Genomic DNA, 23,085 nt, shown 5'->3' on the forward strand with positions numbered 1-23,085 from the left:
TTATTAGAAAGGACAGGGCAGTGTGGGGGATGGGTATAGGTGGTAGAGCTGGAGAGGCCTCTTGCTGGAGCCTGTAAGGCAATACTGTATGCACATTGTTTCTTATATCACAGGGAGCCCATATGTTATAGTACTGGTGAGGAATAGTTAGGCTTTTGATTATGACATGGAGGCCACTTATTGTAAGGGGGTCGTACTCTCCTGGAGTAAAAAGGAATTTGGTGTTTAAGTCCCTTGCTGCACATACACAGTATAGTCTGTTGCTGCCGGTGCCCATTGGCTCCTCCTGCCGCTCAGTGTCAGTCAGCAACAAGCGCTTCTTTGCACAGATGGAGGGGGAGGAGAGTGATTCCGTTAGCCTCCGCCCTGTTCTCGTGTTACCAGCCCTCCTGTTTACTGACGGTTGCGCTGCTGGCATCAGGCACATGCGGCTTCGCAACAAAAGATTCCGCCGCTCATTGGTTAGCGCTTCGCGTGGAGTTGTAACCCGAGAGCCCAATCGCATGCTGATCGCAGCTGGACATCGCAAAGAATTCTCGCCCTACTGACACCGGGGGACTTTCAGCTGCCACTTTCCTATACCGAGTCCGACTCCCTCCATATAGATGGGCTCCATCCTCAGCAGCGAGTCCAAGTCACGGTCTCTGAGCGAACAAGAGCCCGACCCCAATTTCGACTGCGCCGTGTGCCTGGAAGTGCTGAACCGGCCGATGAGGACGCGCTGTGGGCATGTGTAAGTGCAGCTGTTGCCCTTGTAAACATTGCGCTGTTTAGCACTGCCATCTGCCGCCCATTGCTCCTGCCACTCACATTAGCGTTGGCGGGTGTAGCAGCCCAGTATTGTTCTGTTCGGCCGGTCTTTCTCCGTTTTGTTCTTAGTAAATACGATAGTAAATGTATTGTGTCCTGCGCATAGCGCTCGCTCTGTACATCCTGCTGCTGTGCAGCCTTTGTTCCTCCCTGGCAGCTTAGCGCTGCGCTAGAAACGGCCGAGCAGCACTGGGGCCCTTAGGAGACAAGTATAAAGGACAAGGACTTATTATATCTTGTGACAGTTGTCAATCACTTTCACTGTAATCATCAGGCTGCTGTATTTCAACACCCTGCACCCCCAGGGCCTCAGACCCTGATTTATGGATTTAGTCCCAATTTAGACCTTCCTACATGACCCCCATCTTGTCTAACCCTGACCCTGCTTAGTCAGCTTTCAGGGAAATGGACCTGGCTCAGTGGCCTGGGCTACAGGGTGTCAGAGAACTGGTAGTCACTCACATGGGTTTAAGTGACACTGTTTCCCTATATGTGAAATTAAAGCAGGGCGCTTGCTGGGACTCAGAAGAGCTTTCTTTAAACCATAAAGTCTGATGGGCTTCAAATATGTTGCATTTTGTCCTAAATCGATCTGAGCCATCTGTTGTCATTTGTAATGAAATCATTTATAAATGTTCATCCAGCCTTAGCGTGATGCACATAGAGACATCAGCATGGCAAATGGAGTTTAGAGTTTCATGAAAGAACAGTTTGGGACAAGTGTGAGTCCAACTATTGATCTCTCTGTTGCCCCAGAGTTGGTGGGAATTGGGCCAGCATGGTCACATGGCGTATCTTCATCCTATTGGAGTGCAAGCGGTAGAAAAACTGCAGCAGGCTGTCCATTGTTCTATACAGAACAGATTGGCAGCTTATTCTATGCGTGTGTCTATAACCGCAAGGAAATATTTCTTGGTCCAGCTCTGCCGCTTGTCACATTTGATCCCCATTGTGAAAAATTATAAAAAAAAAATAATTGATAATGTGTTATCGCATGTACTAGTATAAAAATAGAGAGAAAACTATAGGGTTTGTTTACAAACACAAGTTTACTGTACAAAAAGCAGTATTGGAAACAAATTGCCTCCTTTCACCCTTAATGCAGTAGTTTTCCCACAATTCCAGTGTAATTGCAGGCGCATGTCGAGCTTCTGTTGCTTCCAAGCATCAATCAGGTTTTAACCGTGTTTGCGATTTTGATGCATTTTCACGCACCTATTGAAGCAACCCGCAATCTGGACCCTATAGCCTACCTCTAAGGTCAGGGTGACAGTTGCTCCAGGGTTAGCCAGCAGAAATAGGCACTGTTGGGCACCCTTCATCAGAATAGGCAGGATGGACACTTTGGCTACCACGTGGAAGTCCAAGAGAGTGTTTATATCAGTTTTAGAGCTCCTGGATGTTAGTATAAATGAACCCTTATGTGACTACACTGTAGTTGAATACAGTTTTCATTACGATCAATCAGTTGCTCAGACCAGTTTAGAGTTTGTAGTGGTAACTAGGCCAAGTTCTTCTCAGTAATGCAAAGCATCAGTGTCATCATTATAAGCAGGTCAGCATTCTGTGTTATAACAAGTGGAGCTTTGTTGTGCCAAAACTGTCAATGTCATACACACAGAGGCCCATAAATAACTCTTGCTTGTTTGTATTAAGTTTTTTTTTTAAGGATGGGACCAAATGGATGACCTCACTTCATGTAACTGCTTGTCAGAGCCTCCGAATGTCTGCTCTAGCAAGTGTTACTGAGGCAGCCTTAGGGTAAGTCCACATTTGGCGTTTTGGGGAGATTTTGTCTTTGCGGCAACCAATCTCCCCAAACGCCTTCCCTGACTCTGCACCGGCTTAAAATGAAATATCGCCGGCGTTTCCCACTGCAACACATTCAGTTACATTGAGTTGGAGAAACAGCAGCCTGCCAGGAAGCAGTTCCATTCTGGCTCTTTCTGAAAGCACATGACCAGGCAAAATGACCCATATAGTATAGACTATGGCTGCCTATACACCAATATTACAACTAAAAAAATTACACTTGCTGGTTCAGGAATGACATTTTATATTGTTGAGTGAATTATTTGCAGTGTAAACAGTGTAATTTAAAAATAAAAACGACATCATAAAAATCATGACAGAATCCCTTTAAAATCACGCTACTTTTCTTCACACAAACAAGGAAGTAAAAAAAAAAAGTAATTCGCCCTTCCTTGCCCTGATTTGCATATGTAAATAAGTTTGGATTCACAAAGAAATCGAGGTTTGACTGAATCCAAAAATAGTGGATTTGGTGCATCCCAAATATTAACCTGTTCTAATGCACAAGGGCTCTTGTGCCAACGCTGTCCCTGTTTGTCCCCAGCCACCCAGATATGTCAAAGAACATCCAGAATAGACATCCTTGTACCATAGATATTGGTTGTTTCACCGACAGGGCAGTGCTGAAAATTTCTTTTAGCTGAAACAAAATCATTTTAATACAGAAATCTGATGATAAGGATAGAATGATAGTGGCAAAGAATGATATTCTGTCTGGTTTCCTGGTAGGCTTCTTGGATGCTGTTGCTCTCTATGATATGTTCATTGTATGGCCAGCTTTAGTTACCCGTGTTGCCCTGACTCTAGGATATACTAATGCTTCTGTATTACACATAAAAAAAAAAAAAAAACTTTGTTGTAGCAGATATAATAAGTGTTTGTAACTTGCCCTTTAAAAAGTTATGCTAAGGACTTGTGATCTGATTAGTCAGGCTGTGAATCATGTGATTGACTGGTTGATTCCCTCATGAAAGTAATAATCGCCAGCGGGACACCTAAAGTTACTGCATACAGCAGTCTAACAAGTCATTATTAGTCATGAATGTGACATGACCAGTTTGGGTCCCCAAATTGGTCAAAATGAATGTGGATTGAAAACAGCTTCAATAGAGTCATCTATGTTCTTTCAGCCTAAGGGCACTGTCACATGGCCACTGTCAGCAGCTATTCCACTGCAATTAAACTGTCGCCTCATATGCGACTAATAGCCACCTACTTGTGTCTTTGTCTTGGGAAATTTTAAGCTAGGCACAAAGGAGACATGTTTTAAATAGCTTTACTGGATTCCAAGGGCAATAGCAAGAAACAGAGATCCACAGTGTGGGAATGTTTTGTGGTTGTTTTGAACTTTTTATTTACATTCCAGAGGTGGCTGATAGGAACAAAATAAGTCCTCAAGTATTGCAAACTGTTCCCCTCTTTGGATTCGCTTTGCCACATTTATCTTCTGCTAATGCCATTAATTACCTTTAATGTAATGGCCAGTCGTTGGCATGACCTGTCTATGAAACATAGATGTCCTATGCATAAAAAGAAAGCAATGATTCATATATTATAAATGTATTTCATCTATAGTAATATGTTGTTTAAACTATTTACTATATGTGTAGCATTTTATTTATGTCTACTGTGCAAATAACCATAGTCATGTTACGCTTTCCCCAATGTTTATAGTGAATGACAATATGCATGGGAGATAACTGATTTATATAGCTGTCCTTTTCTGGGAAAGGCAGATAGTTTTGTGCTTATCTCTTCAGATGTCACTGTCACTTAGACAGCAAATTCCAGCTGCTTGTTCCCTTTGCCCCACTTCTCACTGGTCTCAGCTATTTACCATCAATAAGGAAAATATGGAAGGGTATTTTCTGGAGTTTTGTAGCTGCAACAAAACAACAAATAGCATCACGTCATTGCCCTAAGGCACATCCTAAAGGCATATCCTAAACTAGGGATGCACCGAATCCACTATTTTGGATTCGGCCGAACCCCCGAATCCTTCGCGAAAGATTCGGCCGAATACTGAACCGAATCCTAATTTGCATATGCAAATTAGGGGTGAAAAGGGGAAAACCGTTTCTAATTCCTTGTTTTGTCACAAAAAGTCACACGGTTTCCCTCCCCACTCTTAATTTGCATATGCAAATTAGGATTCAGATTCGGTTTGTCCGGGAAGAAGGATTTGGCCGAATCCTGCTGAAAAGGCCGAATCCTAGCCAAATCTCGAACTGAATCCTGGATTCGGTGCATCCCTATTCTAAACATGAGCAAGGTTGCCATATGCCATTGCTCCTGTAAAGTCATTATCAACCACAGCCCCTATTGCTTTATCAAGTGATACTGGGTCATTATCCAAAGGGAGCGAAGTCATGCATTCTTTTGAACCTCAAGCACCTAATTGCAGGGGTTCTCATGAGAACAGATGTGCACCCACCCTTACCATAGGAAACCCACTCCCTCACTTTTTTCGGTGTAGGTGACTTAAATAAGCTTACAATGTACTGACTCTAGTCCCTTTATCCCTCAGTGTTAATTTCTACTGAGGTGAAGAGTCCAAGGTGGGACAATGAACCTAGTACATAAATTATTATTGCATAGAACAAGGATAATTCAGTGTATACGGGTGATTATACCCATATATGTGCTTGTACAGTCAATTCAAAGCATGTGCTTGAGATCTTGAGAGTGTGGGAAAAGCACTGTAAACACAACTGAAATTCTGCAACTGATTCCAACATGCATGGACTCAGCAGTGTCCAGCATTTTACCTTTGTCTCGAATTTGGTTGACTTATACATAGGGTACACTTCTTCGTAGCTGCAGGATAAACCTCACTTTGCAAGTATAAACAACTCAGTAAGCTCTATAGTCGGAGGTTAGAATCACTCTCTGTCTGTCCGTTCTCCTTATGCAGCTCGGATGATACGTACAAGTGACCAGTCCGTTGTACATATTTCCCTTGCACTAATCAGTAGCTCCACTGTTTGCTGGGTGGAAGTGATGTCACTGAACAATAACACAACTCATATCCTGACACGAACAATAGGCCGGGAAGAACACTGGGACGAAGGATAAAACCAGACTGGGAAGTCATGGGAGCATTACTCACTGGGAACACAAGATGCTACACTGTTTTCTACAGCTTGTAAATATGTAACAGGTTCATTTATGAACCATCCATAAAGGCCAGTTTGTGTTGATCAGAGAGGAATAGCTGTGAAATGAGAACATACATTTCTTTGGCTACATTAACTATATAAAATGCATCTGTGCCAAATACCACTCTGCTGTATATAAATGTGCTGTATATCACTATTCTGTGTATAACTGTGCTGTATATGTATGTATAACTTTATTTGTAAAGTGCTGTTAAGGAGCCTCAGCATTGTACAATGCATAAAAGTACAATATAAATAAAAGTACAATATATAAAAGTACACACAGGAAGGACAAGTCAGACAATAAATGCAATAAATATACACAGAGTTCATATAAGGACACAAAGCTTATGTGCTATGTAGTAAAAGACACAGTAGGAAGGAAGTCCCTGCCCCGTAGAGCTTACAGTCTAGGTGTATCACTGTGTAATATATAAATGTGTGGTATAGGAAGAGAGATTTTGTAGGGCTGTTAGTACTTGCATTGTTTTAATTATATGAAAAATACTAATAAAGAATTAAGCACATCCATTTGGCTGCATTACCTATTTTATAATTTTTTTTTTTTTTGGTTTTTGAATTATTTAGCTTTTTGTTCATTAGCTCTCCAGTTTGAAATATCTGCAGGCATCTGGTTGTTAGGGTGCAAATTACCCTAGCAACCAGACTGGGTTTGCATGAGCAGGGTCAGACTGGGGGCCAGGGTTGAAATGGGGAAGCCAGGGTCCATCGGGGCTGCCACCTCAGGGGCCCCCTAGGCAGTACCCGACACTGCAACATTCCCTCTCCTCTTCTCTCTCCACATGTGTACCTTTAACTTTAGCGACCACAGTTAGGGGACATTAGGTGGAGTACAGTCAGCGGGGCCCACCAGGTTTTTTTCCCGGTGTCCTGCCAGCCCAGTCCAACCATGTGCACAAGAGACTGGAATATGAATAGGAATGGGCCGAATGGAAAAATAAGTAATATAAAGTAGCAATCATATTAAAATTGTAGCCTCAGAGAGTATTAGTTTTTGACTGCTGGGGTCAGTGACACCTTTTTGAAAGTTGGAAAGAGTAAGAAGAGGGCAAATAATTCAAAAACTATAAAAAATGTTTTATAATGTATTAAAAGTTAATGTGAAGGTGAATTACCCCTTTAATACATTTGCATTGAGTATTTTCTATAACATGCAAATAAAAGAAACACATTAAACACTGTATAGGTTGTAGAATCGCCACTGGCTGTCAAGGACTGTTGCTCCACAGTTTTTAATGTTTTTGTTTTCAGTTCCTCTTTGATCTTTGCAGCTCCATGTGCTCCCTAGCAACAGGCCGCTCAGCAGGATCAAAGGGCACTATATAGGCAAAGGGTTAAAATGGGCTTTGGAAAAGGAGTGCTACAAAAACAGAAGTGCTTTATGTGCTATTTATGTTTTTAGTCTTTTTTTTTTTTTTAAGGGATAAAAAAAAAAGTTTCCCAGTTCCCATTTGTGTACACAAATTAACTTTTAATAGTGCAAACTTAATGGAAATGCGTTTCTAAGTAAATAACAGTATAACAAAAATGTGTAATTTATATATAATCCCTGTTTTTTCCCTTCTTTGGTTTCTGGGGATTGTTGGTAATACAATACACATTTCCTTTCTTTGCGGCTACAATGATTTATTTCCTGTTTTACATTTTTCTCTCCCTCATTCTGACACCAGGGATAAAACGAGCTGCATGTGCAGGTGTTACAGGTGCATGTGTGTAATTGTTATGTTTCTACACTTAGCATATTGTATGGAAACACACAGACTTATGGAGAGTAATTTTTATTGTTTTCTCCAAAGCATGCATACTTATTTATCAGTCAATAATCAATATCAGGTTACCACAAAAAAATCCCGCTTTCCTTTACAAATCTACACTTGTTAATGACTTTTCATTATGTTTGAAAAATAAAATACATCTAACAGAATGTAAGTTCAGTGAAGGCTAATCCACAGATAACCTGCCAAGCATCTAAACAAGTTAAATAGTTGTACATTGTAAGTCAGGGTGAAACAGTACTTCCATGTTCCAAGTTGAACCTGTACTGTAATGTACTGTACAATCTGACCCTGAGGAAGACAAACAAAACCCACTGCAGGCTAAAGCAGCACCTGTTACCACTCCTAATTAATTAGACATCTTAAAGGGGAACTCAAGCCCTTTAACAGGTGCTTCACATTTAGAGAGCTCCTTTCTGAACACAAGTGCAGTGTGCAAAGTACCTTTTCAAATGCAGCTTGCCATATTTTACCCTTAATCCATAATTTTCCATCATAATCCAGCACAGGCACATCTAACACACCAAATTTTTCTACCTACACACTCAGCAGTTACTTCACATGGTGCTACAAAGCTCCCTAGATGCCTGGCTCACCATCCAATAGACATGTAGAAATCAAAGCACCCTTTATGCATTTTATCTGTGTGCGGTTCCTAATTTACATTTCAACATGGCTCAATAGGTGCAGTAGACTTGAGCCCATAGACAGGGGCGTAACTACAGAGGAAGCAGACCCTGAGGCTGAAGGGGGGGGCCCATGAGTTATATGGGCCCCATGATGCCATAATTCATATACCATTTCAATGAATATTTGTAAAACAGGTTAACCTCTAGACATTTTGGGGGCCTGAAAAAGAATTTATCGTTGGACACATTTGAGGGCCTGTGCCTAGGCAGCAGTTTTAAGGGGCTGACCCTCAGATGCCTATATGGTAAAAAAAAATTCAGAAAAAAACCCTGCTACTGGATACCTACCTATCAAAACTGACAGCAGAGGTGGGGCCCTGTTGAGAGATGATGTCACAGGTGGGGGGGTCCCTGTTGAGAGATGATGTCACTTCCACCGACATCATGCACAGAAGGGGCACTCATAGGTCCGGTGCCTAGGGCAGTACCGGACCTTAATACACTCCTGCCTGTGCCTTAGGTTTCATATGGTGAATTTTTATGCGTTCAACACATGTTTGCAACGCCAGTTTGAGCACACCTAAATGCATTACTAAATAATTCCATTATATTCTGCCTGGTTGTACTCATGACTGTTTAGAGTTGTGTTTTATTGCATTCACAAAAACGCAGTTGGGTGCATTCAGAAAACATAGTAACACAATATATGTGTTTTTACATGCTCGGCACGAGATGTAAATGCATAAAGAAAGCTCCTGTGTAAGAGCAATTACGTTTTTGTATGTGTGTGACGCAGGTTTGAGCGCACCTAAAGCCATCATTTAATTGTTCCTATTATATTCTGCACAGGGGGACATTTTAACACTGAAATGATGCAATTGCTTTAAGATTAAATAATCTTTACACAATTTACTGTGTGTAAAAGGGCCACTATTTCTATATATTTCTTTATTGTCAATTTTCTCTTAATTTTTTTTTCCCAGTAATTATCTTGCTGTGAAGGAGTAACAGAGGCAGATCTTACTGTTGGCAATAAAGTAATTCAAACCTAAAAACGCCAGGAAAAACCTCTTGGCTTCCATAAAGCTGGAGTGTGTAGTACAGATATAGGATCCCTTATCCGGAAACCCGATATCCAGAAAGCTCTGAATTACGGAATGGCTGTCTCCCATAGACTCAATTTTTTCCAAATAATCCAAATTTTTAAAAATGATTTCCTTTTACTCTCTAATAATAAAACAGTAGCTTGTACTTGATCCCAACTAAGATATAATTAATCCTTATTGGAAGCAAAACCAGCCTATTGGGTTTATTTAATGTTTACATGAATTTCTAGTAGACTTAAGGCATGAAGACCCAAATTACAGAAAGATCCGTTATCCGGAAAACCCCAGGTCCCGAGCATTCTGGATAACAGGTCCCATACCTGTAGTAGTTATGTACGGGTCAGACTAGGGTACTACAGTACTGTAGTGGCTATGTTTTCTGAGATATGGCTTTTTATGCCTTGCACCACTAATCTGCAGACGTGGGTTGGGCTAGGGTCCTAAAATGGAAACATTTTGCAGGCCAGGGTTGGGCACGGGTTATTGTAGTATTTTTATTTTAACACAGATGTATTTGGGTAGAACTCCACAAGCGTTTTTAGTCGAATCGACGCCCGGCGACAAAATGCATGCAACAAGTCATATGGAGTTGCACACGTCAAGATATAATTGGACTGAATGAAAAGTCGGAGGTAACAACTACACGGTCCGACTGTCGGATGAATAAAAAGTTAGAGAAGAGGGCACACACCCTAAAAGTATAATGCGAGGTGCTAATCCATCGGAAGACTCCTCATGTGGGTCTCCAAATCTAACATGTAACTAATCAAGAAAGGATTGCACACTCATTTTTAAAAAAAATGATATAGTATATTTATTACATAAGAAAAGAAAAAAAGTTACAAGAAAAATTTCCAAAAAAACAAAAGTCGGATGAAGATGCTGCTTTCTGCGTCCATCCATCCATCCGTGTTGCGTCGGATGTAATGTAGTTTTTACCTGCGACTTTTCATTCAGTCCAATTAGAGTCTTGACGCCTGCGCCTCCATCCGACTTGTCGCATGTGTTTTGTCGCTGGACGTCGATCCGACAAAAAAACACTCTTGGAGTTTTACCCTTAAGATGCCTTCCTTTTCATTTTCCATGCGCATTCATAATTCTCAAAACAAAGAGAACAGATAGTGAGTGTCAGCTGAAACAGCTGTGAATGCTGGAAGGTGGGCTTTCTTACAGACCCCCCCCCACCCATTTACTTGTCACTGAGAAATGCAGAAGAGCCAGTTCCAGTTACTGGCCATAGACCATAGGTCAGTGATGGAATTGGCAACAGCAGATGAAAGAACACAATTGAACTGATCTTTTCTAAGACATCTTGGTGGCTTGCTAAAAGCGAAATACCAATTGCAGATTGTCTCAGAATATGACTCTCTATGTTATACTCAAAGTTAACTTCGACTGTGAACAACCCCTTTAAATCCCAATGTATACGTTTTGGGCAGGTTAAAGCTGCAAGTGAGTCACTATCATCTGCAGAAAAATAATTCAGTGAAATAAGTATATATTTACTTCTTCCATTAAGGATAAACAAAATATGAATGGTAGCTTCGATACTTTCTTGCCTGGTAGGATGCATTCTTAGAGGACAACATTTGCAACACTAACATATAATGGCATGGGGTGTCTCTGCTGAAGCATTACTGCAGTCAACCCCTATATGCTGGATAGCTCCTAGTAGACAAGAAATATTTTGTACTTGTAATACTTCCATATGTATGTATATAAGGTAAAACCCAAAACATAACCTTTAGTTCCAAGCCAATACACCAAGTCCTGTTCTGCATTACCCTATACATTGCATCTCACCTTTCCATGTAGAAAGTGCTATGGATTTGCTTGCGACTGTTTGCTTTTCCCAGCCCTGTATTTGTTTTCCCCATCCCAGTGTCGGTCTGCAGAAGTAGCGATGATGAAAGATCTACTTATTTGAGGTTGACCTGTCACTAGGATGTATCAACTTTCTTGCTCATTTGCTAAAGGAGTACATTACACTCAGGAAAATCCTGTACTACTGGTTAACCTTTATAACAATTCATTCTTCACAGAGATCTCAAATCTAATCATTAGCTTAGCTTAATGTTAGCTTGTCTAGGTGTAGTTAAAGTGTTCGAATGCTAATCCATTGATTTGGAAGGCAATAACAACTGCTTTGACTGGCCTGTTTTGCTGAGTAAAGGTGGCCATACACGGATAGATCCGCTCGTTTGGCGATGTCGCCAAACGAGCGGATCTCCCTCCGATATGCCCACCTTGAGGTGGGCAATATCGGGCTGATCCGATCGTGGGCCCTAGGGCCCAACGATCGGATCCTAGCGTTCGCCAAACGGGCGGTCGGATCGCGGGACCGCATTAACGAACAGATGCGGCCGCGATCCGACGGGATTTTTAATCCCATCCGATCGAGATCTGGCCGACTTTCGGCCAGATCTCGATCGGGGAAGCCCGTCGGGGGCCCCCATACACGGGCCAATAAGCTGCCGACACGGTCTGTCGGCAGCTTTTATCGGCCCGTGTATGGCCACCTTAAGGCCAATCACACATGGGGCTGGTTAACCATTGCTGTAATCAGGCAGAACATAGTGGTAGTCACAATGTTCCTATCACTTGCCATAGTGACCTGTGATAAAAATATGCATACATGGTGGTGACTGTTGGGTCACTGCTCAATAACACTCATTTCAGTGTGCCATAGGCTGCCAACTGCTGTTACATCCAATACTGAGGAATTATGTTTATAGGGATTACTGGTTCATTACTCTTTATATAGGATATTTCATATTAGCGATGAAGGTGTCACGTAGTAGAGTGTCTTCTTTATAATTTACCATTTATTTATAAATATACACCCTCATATGGTCTATGTGGCTATACTGAATTTATTTTCTGTATGGATGTATCACTGATTGATCTATTAAATATTATAGTATGGTTCCTTTAGTTTATAAGGTTTCTGCTTAGTATGTTTTATAGATAGATATTCAAGTTAAAGGCGACTGCTGATATTTAGGACAACTCCCTTTGGTTTGAGTCGGTGGTTGGAACTAGCTTGGGAACATTTGAAAAATGAATATTATGGCTCCCTGAAAATAATTAAAGTGATCCTGACACTAAAAAAGCATACCTCCCAACATTTTAGAAGGAAAAAGAGGGACAAAAATTTTTTTCCCACTTAGAACAGCAATTTTTTGACCACACCCCTTTCTGTGGTCACACCCTCTAATTACCATGCTCATTTTACAAAATTTGGCAGGTTATGAAAGTTTGAAAATATTTCTCCTTATCTAAACTGCTTTTTTGTGTGTCTCAAAATGGTTACAAAGTATCTTATTTGCACCTGTTAGCTGTTCTGGGCTCTCTGCTAAAAGCCAATTAAGTGAGAAACTTTGTTTCTTTTCCTGGCTGTTCAGTGCAGAGAAAATAGGGACTTTCCAGTACAAATGAGGGACTGCAGGTTGAGCTGTCAAAAGAGGGACTGTCCCTCTGAAAAAGGGACAGTTGGGAGGTATGAAAAAGTATTCTTCAAAATATTAATCTACATTAAAGTGGACCTGTCACCCAGACACAAAAAGCTGTATAATTAAAGTACTTTTCAAATTAAACATGAAATCCAATTTATATTTTTTATTAAAGGATTCATAGCTATTTGAAATCTCAGCTGTCAATCAAATGTTGCCTGCCCCTCCTCTATGCCTTAGGCATAGAGGTGGGGCAGACCGTTACTTTCACTTTCTATTCAGCACTTCCTAGATGTCACTGCTCTCCACACATTTTCCCGTTCTCTTCATTGTTTAATTGTGTAACCAGTACATGGGGATGGACATCGGGTCCCCCATTCTGGTGCATAAACAAGATTCTGAGATGATGCAAGGCTTGCCTTAATAACAGTGTCCACAAAATGGCTCCTGCCTGCTTGCTATAATTATGAATTCCCAGACTAAAGGAAACAAGATACAAATAAACCTGTTTTGCCAACCTGACTGTCTTTTCTTAACATGTCAGTTAGAATTTCTAATGCTAACGGACTCCTGCTGCACAAATATGGACAAATATGGCAGCCTCCTCGTAGAGGAACATGGGAGATCAGATATGTAATGTAAAAACATCTGCAAATACTTTTATGGCAAAATTATAGATCGCTTGCAAAGACAATGTTATGATAGATGTTAAAAAAGGTTTAATTTCTGGTGTCAGTATCTCTTTAATGGTGTAGCTCACCAAACACTTGAGGGGTTATTTCTGCATTCTGTGATTGCAATCTTGCATAAGGGGCAAGGCCGCTCTGTCCTTACTGTCTAACATGACACACAAGTTAGGGAACAGGTAGGGATCAGGAGGGGGCACACCTACATGCCTCCTCCATCTGCCCCTCATGAATACATCACTTTCAGTCTTTGGCAGCAGTGTATTCATAGAGAAGCACAGATACTCAGTATCAACTATTAATCATTAAAACAACAATTTTATATAAGCTTCATTGCATAAAAAATCATAACCATTCTACATATTATCAGCTAGAAATGATATACTATTTCTGAAATAATCAAGATACTCTCGAACATCCCCCCTCTAGGCTATCTGTTTCTCTCCATGCCCACTTTGTGTCTGAGTCACTGTTTGTTTATTATGGACAGTTAGCTCTAATATATTATTGATCTGTTTTTAACTTTGCCGTGATGATTTATTAGCACTGTCAATAAAAAAAAACCACTCAAACACAAAGCTGCGTAAAGAGAGACATATTGCTTGGGGCGGGGGCAGTAAAGAGTAACTTTTTTTCAGAAACAGTACTGGAGTCAAGTGAAATAAGGTCATCGAGGTTCAACGTTATGATCATAATCTCTTAAACAACCAGGAGTGACAAGGCAGGTAATAAAGTTCATAGGAAGAAAATATAATGGCAAAGATTCAGCAGTGTACATTTAAGTCTCCGTTTTAAAATCTGGGGACTGGGAATGTTCAGGCATCAAAGTAAATTTTATGGGTACAATTTCTTTGTTGGCCCAGCTCCTCAGTGATTTCTTTCCTTAACAGCAGGGTGCACGCCACATCATGTGTTCACCTTCACATGTTTCTATGGAACCAAAATACGAAATTGGCAGCACTCCAATTGTAGTATAAAACCGCCTTTATTCTTTCACATATATCATGGCAACAGCAGCAACGTTTCGGACCCACGATGCTTTGTCAGCTTGAAAAAGAACCATTGTGGGTCCGAAACGTTGCTGCTGTTGCCATGATATATGTGAAAGAATAAAGGCGGTTTTATACTACAATTGGGAGTGCTGCCAATTCGTATTTTAAATTTTATGGGTAAGCAAATAATACATGCAATAAAAGTTTATATAATTTTAAAGTGGTAATTAAACTTCAAGTCAGTGCACAGTTAGTAGTTACAATTTTGACATTAAAAGCACAAAGGAAGATCATTTAATAATGGTCAGTACAGGTATGGGAACCAGAGCATTCTAGATAACAGGTCCCATACCTGTACTACATTTTTCCCATGCAAATCCTATTCACAAAGGCACTTGCATAAGTGCTTACACTTTACATCAGAAAAGCAGCTGGTTCCGCTTTGCTGAATAAGGTACATAGTGCAAGTACACGTCAAGTATGTTCTGGGATTAAAGGGGTAGTTCAACTTTAAATAGGGTTACCAAACAGCTTGAAAATTCTGGGGAACATCTAATAAATGCATGTTACAAGGCTGCAAATACATGTCCCAAACAGCTGGAGGATCATGTTATTTATAAATCTTATTCTTTTTACTTAGCTTTTGCCAAACTTGCATCAAAGCTAGCCTCCGGAATAATACGTACGCCTGCCCTTATTGCCGCACTCACCTGTCATCGGAAGGAACCCTGGCTGTGGATATAATGAAGAAGATGAAAACTGTGTTTCAGAATTGTGAAGAATGTGAAGAGAAGGTAAAAAAAAACATATTATGGCTCTATTTGTATACACAAGTGTAGGGTAAAAAGTTCTAAAACAGATGCATTTACTCATGGTCTTTACTCACAATGCAGCATTTTTCCCAAAACTGTAGAGTAATAGCATACAAAATTCCCTTCTTGCTGGGCTTGCCCCATGGGTTTATTTCATGTTTATATTTTTCTTTGTTTTCAGTTTGTTATTCTCTTATTTTTTAAGGTGTGCCTGAGTGATATGAGGGCTCATTTAAACATGTGCGAGCAATACATTACAAAATACGGTCCCCTGGAGGAACTTGGAAGAACTACATGCAGGTTTGAAAATGATTTGTTCCTTTTCTTCCTAGTAATATCATACAGCAGCCCATTTGCTAGTCTGTAGCCATTCATATACAGTATGTCACAAACTGCTGTTACCAGTGAACCAAAAAGCATGGTTGTTAAAAGAAAAACCCAAATTGATCACAGACCCTAATCTGATCACTTTGTGCAAATACAGGTGCATTCATGTACACACACACCCGCCACTGGGAATTAGCCCTCAATTCTCACTTAGGCTGATAATATATATATTTACTAATCCCTAATTATTACCCAATGACCTTTGGGACTTAGAGGTACAAGTAAGGAGTACGTCAGCATGATAGCATAGTAATGGTAAGTGCAGACGAATTGCAGGGTCTATATGTACTTAAAGGAGAAGGAAAGGTAAAATTACTGAGGTTGCCGGGTAAGCACCTCCCCCAATGATTAGAGCAACTTACCTGATATCTGGTACTCCTGCTCGTCAGGGTACTTCTGCAGGAAAAACATGTGTTCATATTATGCTTCTTCCTCTCTTCTGGGCCAGTGTATGCACAGTAGAGTCAAATAACTTTAAATTAAGCAAAAAAAAAAAAACAACAGCCTTTTCATTGTGCATCACCTTTCTTTTTCCTTTAAAGGCAAAATACGATGATAATAAATAGACAGTATGTATAACTTTAAAAAGGTTATTAAATGTTGTGGTTTTAGAAAATGGAATAAATAAAAACATTTAAACTCTGCTTTTTAAGTGATTACATAATTGGATTCATTTTATAGAATTCAGATTTGTTTGGTAATGTCACATGGAGTAATATTGTCACTTTAGAAAACTGCTCAAGCAAAGAGCAACCAATAGTAATTGCTTGAAATACTGTTGGAGAGGAGTATGCCTACAACTAAAAAAACAGAATCTTAATTCTGAATTAATTCTGCCTTATAGCTTAACAGCAAGTGTAAATTCACTGATCTATCTTGCTTGTTTGTGGTCTACTAACCGATAAGAAATAGCTGCAGCACATCCCATTGGCACATGTGCAGTACAGACGTCCTTCTGTGCATGGGCCCAGTAACCCTGCTCTTCCATTGATTGATTTAGTTAGGAAATATCCTGTGGTAGTGGGGGAGGGGTTTTTTTTCAGAACAATTTTATTTACCATATAGGCATCTGAGAGCCAATCCCCTAAAGCTGTCGTCCTAGGCATGGGCCCTATATAATAAATAAAGCCCTGATTAGCTGTATGTTTCTAATGACTTTTAGGTGCCACCCAGTTGCAATTTATGCCCCATTTCATAGGTGGCTAAGAGTAACACAACACAAAGAAGACCTTAAAAATGATATCCCTTGTAAAATCCTTTTTCTCTTACAGGGATACTACTTGTTGCTGGTCAGTAAAGTCATACAGTAGACAACAAATACAATTTTATTAATGAAAATATGGTTTCAACCTCCAGCTTGGGTTGCATCTATTGAAATCAGAAGCATTGCGGTATCTCATATTTGTACTTCAGCAAATAACCTCCCATGGAACGATTACCATCCACTAAGAATGCATTTGCACTAGATTTACTTCCACTTCACCTTAATGTATCTCACCGACATGTCGCATTCACCTCATCCATTAGAATCTGCTTGTGCTCATGGAGTCATGCATGCACACTGGCTTGATATGTGTATATAAATATGAAGGAAGTAGTACTGTTGCATGCAAATAACTGGGAAAGGTTCTGTTTCTAATCACAACTATTGCTTTGGGCTAGAAATGCCAATCCGTTACTTCTGTACAAATGTTATATGTTCAGTAGGGAAAACACATTAAAGCTGGCCGTAGGCACAAAGATATAGTAGTACAAAAAGAAGATTTTCATACCTCGGACAGGTTAGAAGATTTCTGTTGGCTAACAATAATATCTCTGCATGTATCTGACAATATCCATGGGTGACTGTCACTATTTGTCAGACATAATTTTTGTATGATATGATTTTGTATGATTGTCAATTAATGGCCAGAACATAGTCGTTATTTTTAGAACCTTATTTAACCTAAATGTTGAATAGCAGGTCGGTCCATTGGAACGTTCAATCGTCTAAGTCTATGGCCAGCGTAATGGCTCTGTAGTGGGCAATAGAGGTATCAGCATGTATTGTGGGGTGAATAAAGGTAAGTTGAAGAATGCACTATGGGCAAAGCCCTACTTCAGGCCCAAACTTACCATTTGCTTCTTGCAGTACCGCCATGATAGATCTTAAAAATGAGTAGCTAGGAAGCTCTATCTTGTACTATCACACCTGTGACACTGCTTTTTTTTATAAAGAATCTTAGCCATTCTTTATATATCAGAGGCCCTGTGCATTTCTGTTTTTAGAGATGAAATATTTGCATGTCCGTTTTGTCACCTGGAATTTGACGAGGATGGCCTTGTGCAACATTGCTTTACCTACCACAGCACAGAAAGCAGACTAGTGGCAAGTACCTTTATATTCTTTTGAACTTTTCCCCAACAGGGGCTTGGTTTTCATAGAGGAGCTACTGAAGTAAAATGATTTCAACAATTAGTTGACTGTTGAGTCAGGTAGACCTCATTTGGCTTTTAGATTTATTTATGATCAGTGAGCCACTGTATTTAGTGCATGGAAATGTACAGGAAAATGGAAGAATTACTGTGATTGGTTATAATGAATGCAGTTTTGCTATATTTTAGGTGTGTCCAATTTGTCGCCTGATGCCTGGAGGAGACTCAAGTTACACAACCAGCTTTTTGAAGCATCTTCATGCAAGACACTCCATATATTATGAGAATTACATAGTAAGAGCACAAATAATTGGTTTATTGCAATATTTTAAAAGAATACAATACTGCCAATGGCTTTATGACTACGGTTGCCACCCGGAAGTTATTTCACTGGCCCAGCCATTAAAGAAGAAGGAAAGTCTGTTTACACTTGGGGGTGCCAAATGTTAGGTGCCCCAAGTGATTGTATTGACTTACCTGAAATCCTGGGCCAGTGCTCCTATTGGAAGAAAACTACACCGGCCCCAGGTTATACCAGTGAGCACTTCCTGCTTCCTCTTTCTTTGCACTGTTGCACATGCGCAGTAGAACAAAAGCCAAACTTTAACTAAAAAGTTGGCTATTTTGTTCTACAGCGCATGCGTTTGCCCGGGGAAATTTGAAGATCTCTCCATGGTGCTCGCTAGAAAAACCCTGGGCATACAGCTACTAAAAAATGCCTTACCCTTTAAACAACACAGGGATTGTTTGTCCATATAGTGCAATATATTTAAGCTGGCCACTTAACTTTGTGCAGGATTGAGGTGTGGACTACAAGTGGACTACAATTTTTTTTACTTAAAACGTTTTTTATAGTACAGATAGAGCCAGAATTTCGAACTTGTAGATTGACGGTTTTGGTTGTTTTAGATCTTATCAGTACAAGATGCTGCTTCTGATTATAAGGCCAAAGCAGGGACATAAAGGAGTAGTCTGCATATCTCAGTCCAAAAGTGAAGCATCATTTTTGTTTAGGGAATGCTATTTACAGTTTGTAGCATATCAATTCCTTATGTTTTATTCCTTTTTTGTTTATTTTAGGATATCAACATTGTGGAAGAAGCACTTATTGAAAGAGTTCTAGACCTTTCGCTGATACATTACATGAGGCATACAAACAGATCCTGATCTCAGCGGATTAAGCATGAACAAGACTAATGTGGATTCATATGCTAAACGAAGGAACCGATGATAAACTGTTTGGCCTGCTAAGAAAGTTTGGCCTGCGCATCATTATTTCCTTTTATCCAAATTTTTTGGAGAAAAGACATACAAATTCAACTCCCCATGCTTAAACTATCGAATAGTTATACTCAATAGACAAATGAGGGTTAACTCAACTGACGGGCACTGAGACCTGATATTATATAACAACATTAGCAAGGACTTTAAACATTTGGTAGGCTATAGTTTTATTGCGTTACGTGTGTTTTCTTGGCTTAATTTGTTAGTGTCCTAAATATTTCTTCTTCCGTTTAGTTAACCCAAATATCCCTTCACCCTACTGTCCCCTAATGTCATTCCTTCACTGGTCTACTTTATGGGCCTGTAACTTGCATGACTCTGGAAAGTCTGAGTCTTGTAGTTCTGAAAGCGCCTGTAAGAAAACGTGATACAGAGAAAGGAGTGAATGAGGTATATGTCTATGTCTATGGGACAAAAAGAAAAAAGTCCAGGCATAGAAAATATAAGTAGCACTGTTTATTGAAAAAGTGTTGTTTGATAGGTAAACAGGATTAAGGCCAATCTCATGTTTTTTAAAGGCTACACATATAGATTTTCATTACAAGTTTGTGCTTTCTTAAGTGTCATGTGAGCACATAAAGTGAAACCGCTCACTAATAAAACACAGTGGCACTTGGAGTTTTATCACTTCTCAGGGAGAACTGTGCCTACTACTCAGCGGCATATTCCCTTTCAGCTGACTGGGAAACATTTGTTCTATGGAACATACCTGTCCTGTGCTGCCATTAAGAAACAAATCACCCAGCTGTGACCTCATTGCATGTGATTTCCTACAGCTTATCCATGGGTGATATATACATGGTTACAAATAATGGACAATCCACTTCCATTGATATTTTTAGCCTGTGACATTCATTCAGGATAGCATCAGGTTAGATGCTGAAATGCCAGGAGGCATGCAGGTCTAATGACCTTGAGTATTGCATCATCTGGCTGGATTTTGGTTCTATAGTAGGATATACTCTCTCAGCTCTATAGCTCTGTATTGTGATGGTCTGCCAGACCCTAAAGAAGAATATTACTTTCTTTTATTTTACGTTTTTGTTTAGTTTGACATCCCTATCCATTACAAATCAAGTTGCTTTGCATGCAGTGAGACTGTTGCACAGAGGTAACTGAACATTTGTCACTTAGTATAGGACTGGGACTGAACCTGCTGTAAGTGGAATTGGCTTCAGCATAGCTGTTAACATGGCTGCGGTAACCCAGACCCCATAGCACTTTCATAGAAACCAGAATATCTATAAAACTTTTTTTAGTAAATACGGAGGAAAAGGTATTTACTGCATACACAGGCAATTATTCATATGTCCAAGATCCAATTCATTTCTGTGTGTACACTTTCTGTGGAAGGTAATGCAAAAAAGATCTGTGATCCCTATGTTACTTGTATACACACAGGCATGTAGAGCTGTGGAGAGCAGAATGCACATACACTGTTTTAATCCAGTCGCTGTCTTTAATGCATGTATAACTGCATTTATACAGTGTACGTGAGAATAATTGTGATTATACTCAGGCATGACCAAGAACCTTGCTGTGAAAATCCGATACATTTGTTCCCACAATGATATTAGATCAGGTCTGTTTTTCAGGGGACTGCAGCATCTCGCCCCCCCACTGAAATTATTGGGAGCAATTGGTCCACTAACCAGTTCCATTTGCCTGAATCCATCATAATCAGATCTTAAATCAGAACTTAACAGGACTGACTGGGAGTCAAAACAGGCCCTGGCATTTCAATTACACAGAGGCCCAAACAGCCCCCCACCAGCCCAATAAATAGTGATTGTCTATGGCATCTTACAGTTCTGCCAGAGGGCCTGGCATTTGCCAAAATCCACAGATTGCCAGTCTGGGCCTGGAGCTTTAAATTTGAAGTGATCAAGAAGGTTAATCAAAGGGGTCACAAAGTGGAAAAATAAAGATTAATGGAGTAAGAGTCCATTAAATTCCCAGTAGTTTCAATCTAGATCAGTGAAAATGGCATTTGTTTATGAATTTATAAATCAGAAAAAGTAACATCAATATGAAGTTGGTGTAAGTTTCTTTGTTGCTTGCCTTGGGCCTAAATTGCCAGCAATACTGTTTCTCCAAATTTTGGTGGTAAGAAAATTAAATGTTTTTTTGAGGTGAAACTGTAGCTAACGTGGTTTGAGAATTTGTGTTATTTTCTGGTGTAAAGGAACATTTGACTCCACTTTCATTTGGGGTTAACTCCACCTTTGTTAATTCTCCTTGTTTTGCTAACAGAAGTGCTAAAACTACACTTGTATTGTGCTCGACTTCTGCCGTTTATTGCCAATCACTTAATGAGATCCTTCCTATGTATTGAACAGTTTTGTTTTCTGATCTTATGTGTTCACTCCAAAAACAATGATCTTTTTGTGTACTATTTTACGTATATTATACAAGAGCAAGTCTGCTGTTGGACAGAGAGGGCATTTGCCCTGGCCAGAAAATATTCTTGATTTAAGTTCAAAATGTACGTAATGCAAGGAAATGCAGTCTGTGCCAGTTGAACTGTATTTGGATTAGAGTAATAATTCAGGAAGTGCGGGAAGTCTACAGGTTTGTCGTGTAGATGGGATTTTTGTTCCAATTAGGAACCTCAGCACTGCATTATCCAGGACCCTTGTTCACTAACTCTGCCTCTAATTTATACAGTATCGCTATGTAAATAAAATATGTGTTTGGATAATGAGTAGTTGTTTTTTCTAATTACTATTACAATATTACCCTTGAATTTAGATTTCTTAATATTTTTTGTATAGTACTTGAATATTTTTACAGTGGGAAATCCATATTCTAAACATGTTTTGACACAATAAACAAAGCGTTTGCTTTAGAACTGACTCCATGTTGCAGCATTTGTCTTTAAACAGCTCTGCTAATATGTTGTATTGAGTAATGCACATTACTAAACACTTGCAGCTACACTGGGATTCTGGTGATGTTCAGCCAATTTTTATCTACTGTGGAGAGACTCAGGAATGTGAATTAGATTTTTTTTTCTTGCCTCATATGGCATGCATGTGTATTCATTGCCAGAGTATGAATAACCATACAAGAGGGATCAAGTTCTTCCTTCACCGTTTACTGCAAGTTGAGAGGATTACTCAGTTTTGGGCAGTACATCTTTCTTTCCAGAAGTGCCAGCTGCATATTATATCCCAGCAGCAGCTATTTGATATATGCCTTTACCTCTAAAGGGTGTTCCTCACCCGAACAATGGCTTTTACTTGGGCTGAAGTTGGTTGTAATAAAGTCACAGGAGCTTAGTGTTTGTTATTTAAACAGCTCTGTTACTATCAAGCATTGGAAGTCCAGCCTGAAGTCTTTCGTCTGCAACTCCCAGGCTCTTACTCACAGATGGAGTAATGTGGGACTGGAAGAAGGAAAATTAATGGAGTAAAACATTCATATTAAAAAAAAAAAACCTGTAAATGTGAAGGTTTTGTTTGCTTTGAAGGTAATGTCTCTCTGTGCAGCCATACACTGGCATGGAGAAAAAAGTAGATGCACTGGTAGAAAGAATAAATGAATGATAATTATATTAAATAAAATTGTGTTCTTTCCAAAATTAACATATTTAGCATGGTGCATGTACATGATAGCTAAAAATACTAACAAACAGTAATTTGAAACCTTCATACTATAAGAATTGTATCCAAAAATGTAAATCAAGGATTTGGAAAAACTAGCTACAAAATGGGCTACCACCTTGAACCATTTGATTAAATTAA

General features: G+C 39.7%; 1 protein-coding gene across 1 annotated transcript; it reads left to right on the forward strand.

The window, feature by feature from the left end:
* Positions 1-359: 359 nt before the first annotated feature.
* On the forward strand, positions 360-22,194 carry rnf125.L (ring finger protein 125, E3 ubiquitin protein ligase L homeolog). Its single transcript, XM_018267959.2, has 6 exons — positions 360-733; positions 15,082-15,235; positions 15,459-15,553; positions 17,909-18,008; positions 18,245-18,349; positions 19,136-22,194. Exons 1-6 carry the CDS (start codon positions 606-608, stop codon positions 19,220-19,222), a joined length of 669 nt encoding a protein of 222 aa, XP_018123448.1. The 5' UTR covers positions 360-605; the 3' UTR covers positions 19,223-22,194.
* The last annotated feature ends 891 nt before the right edge of the window (positions 22,195-23,085 follow it).

The sequence above is a fragment of the Xenopus laevis genome, chromosome 6L (assembly GCF_017654675.1).
Source record: "Xenopus laevis strain J_2021 chromosome 6L, Xenopus_laevis_v10.1, whole genome shotgun sequence".
In the NCBI taxonomy this organism is placed as follows: Eukaryota; Metazoa; Chordata; class Amphibia; order Anura; family Pipidae; genus Xenopus; species Xenopus laevis.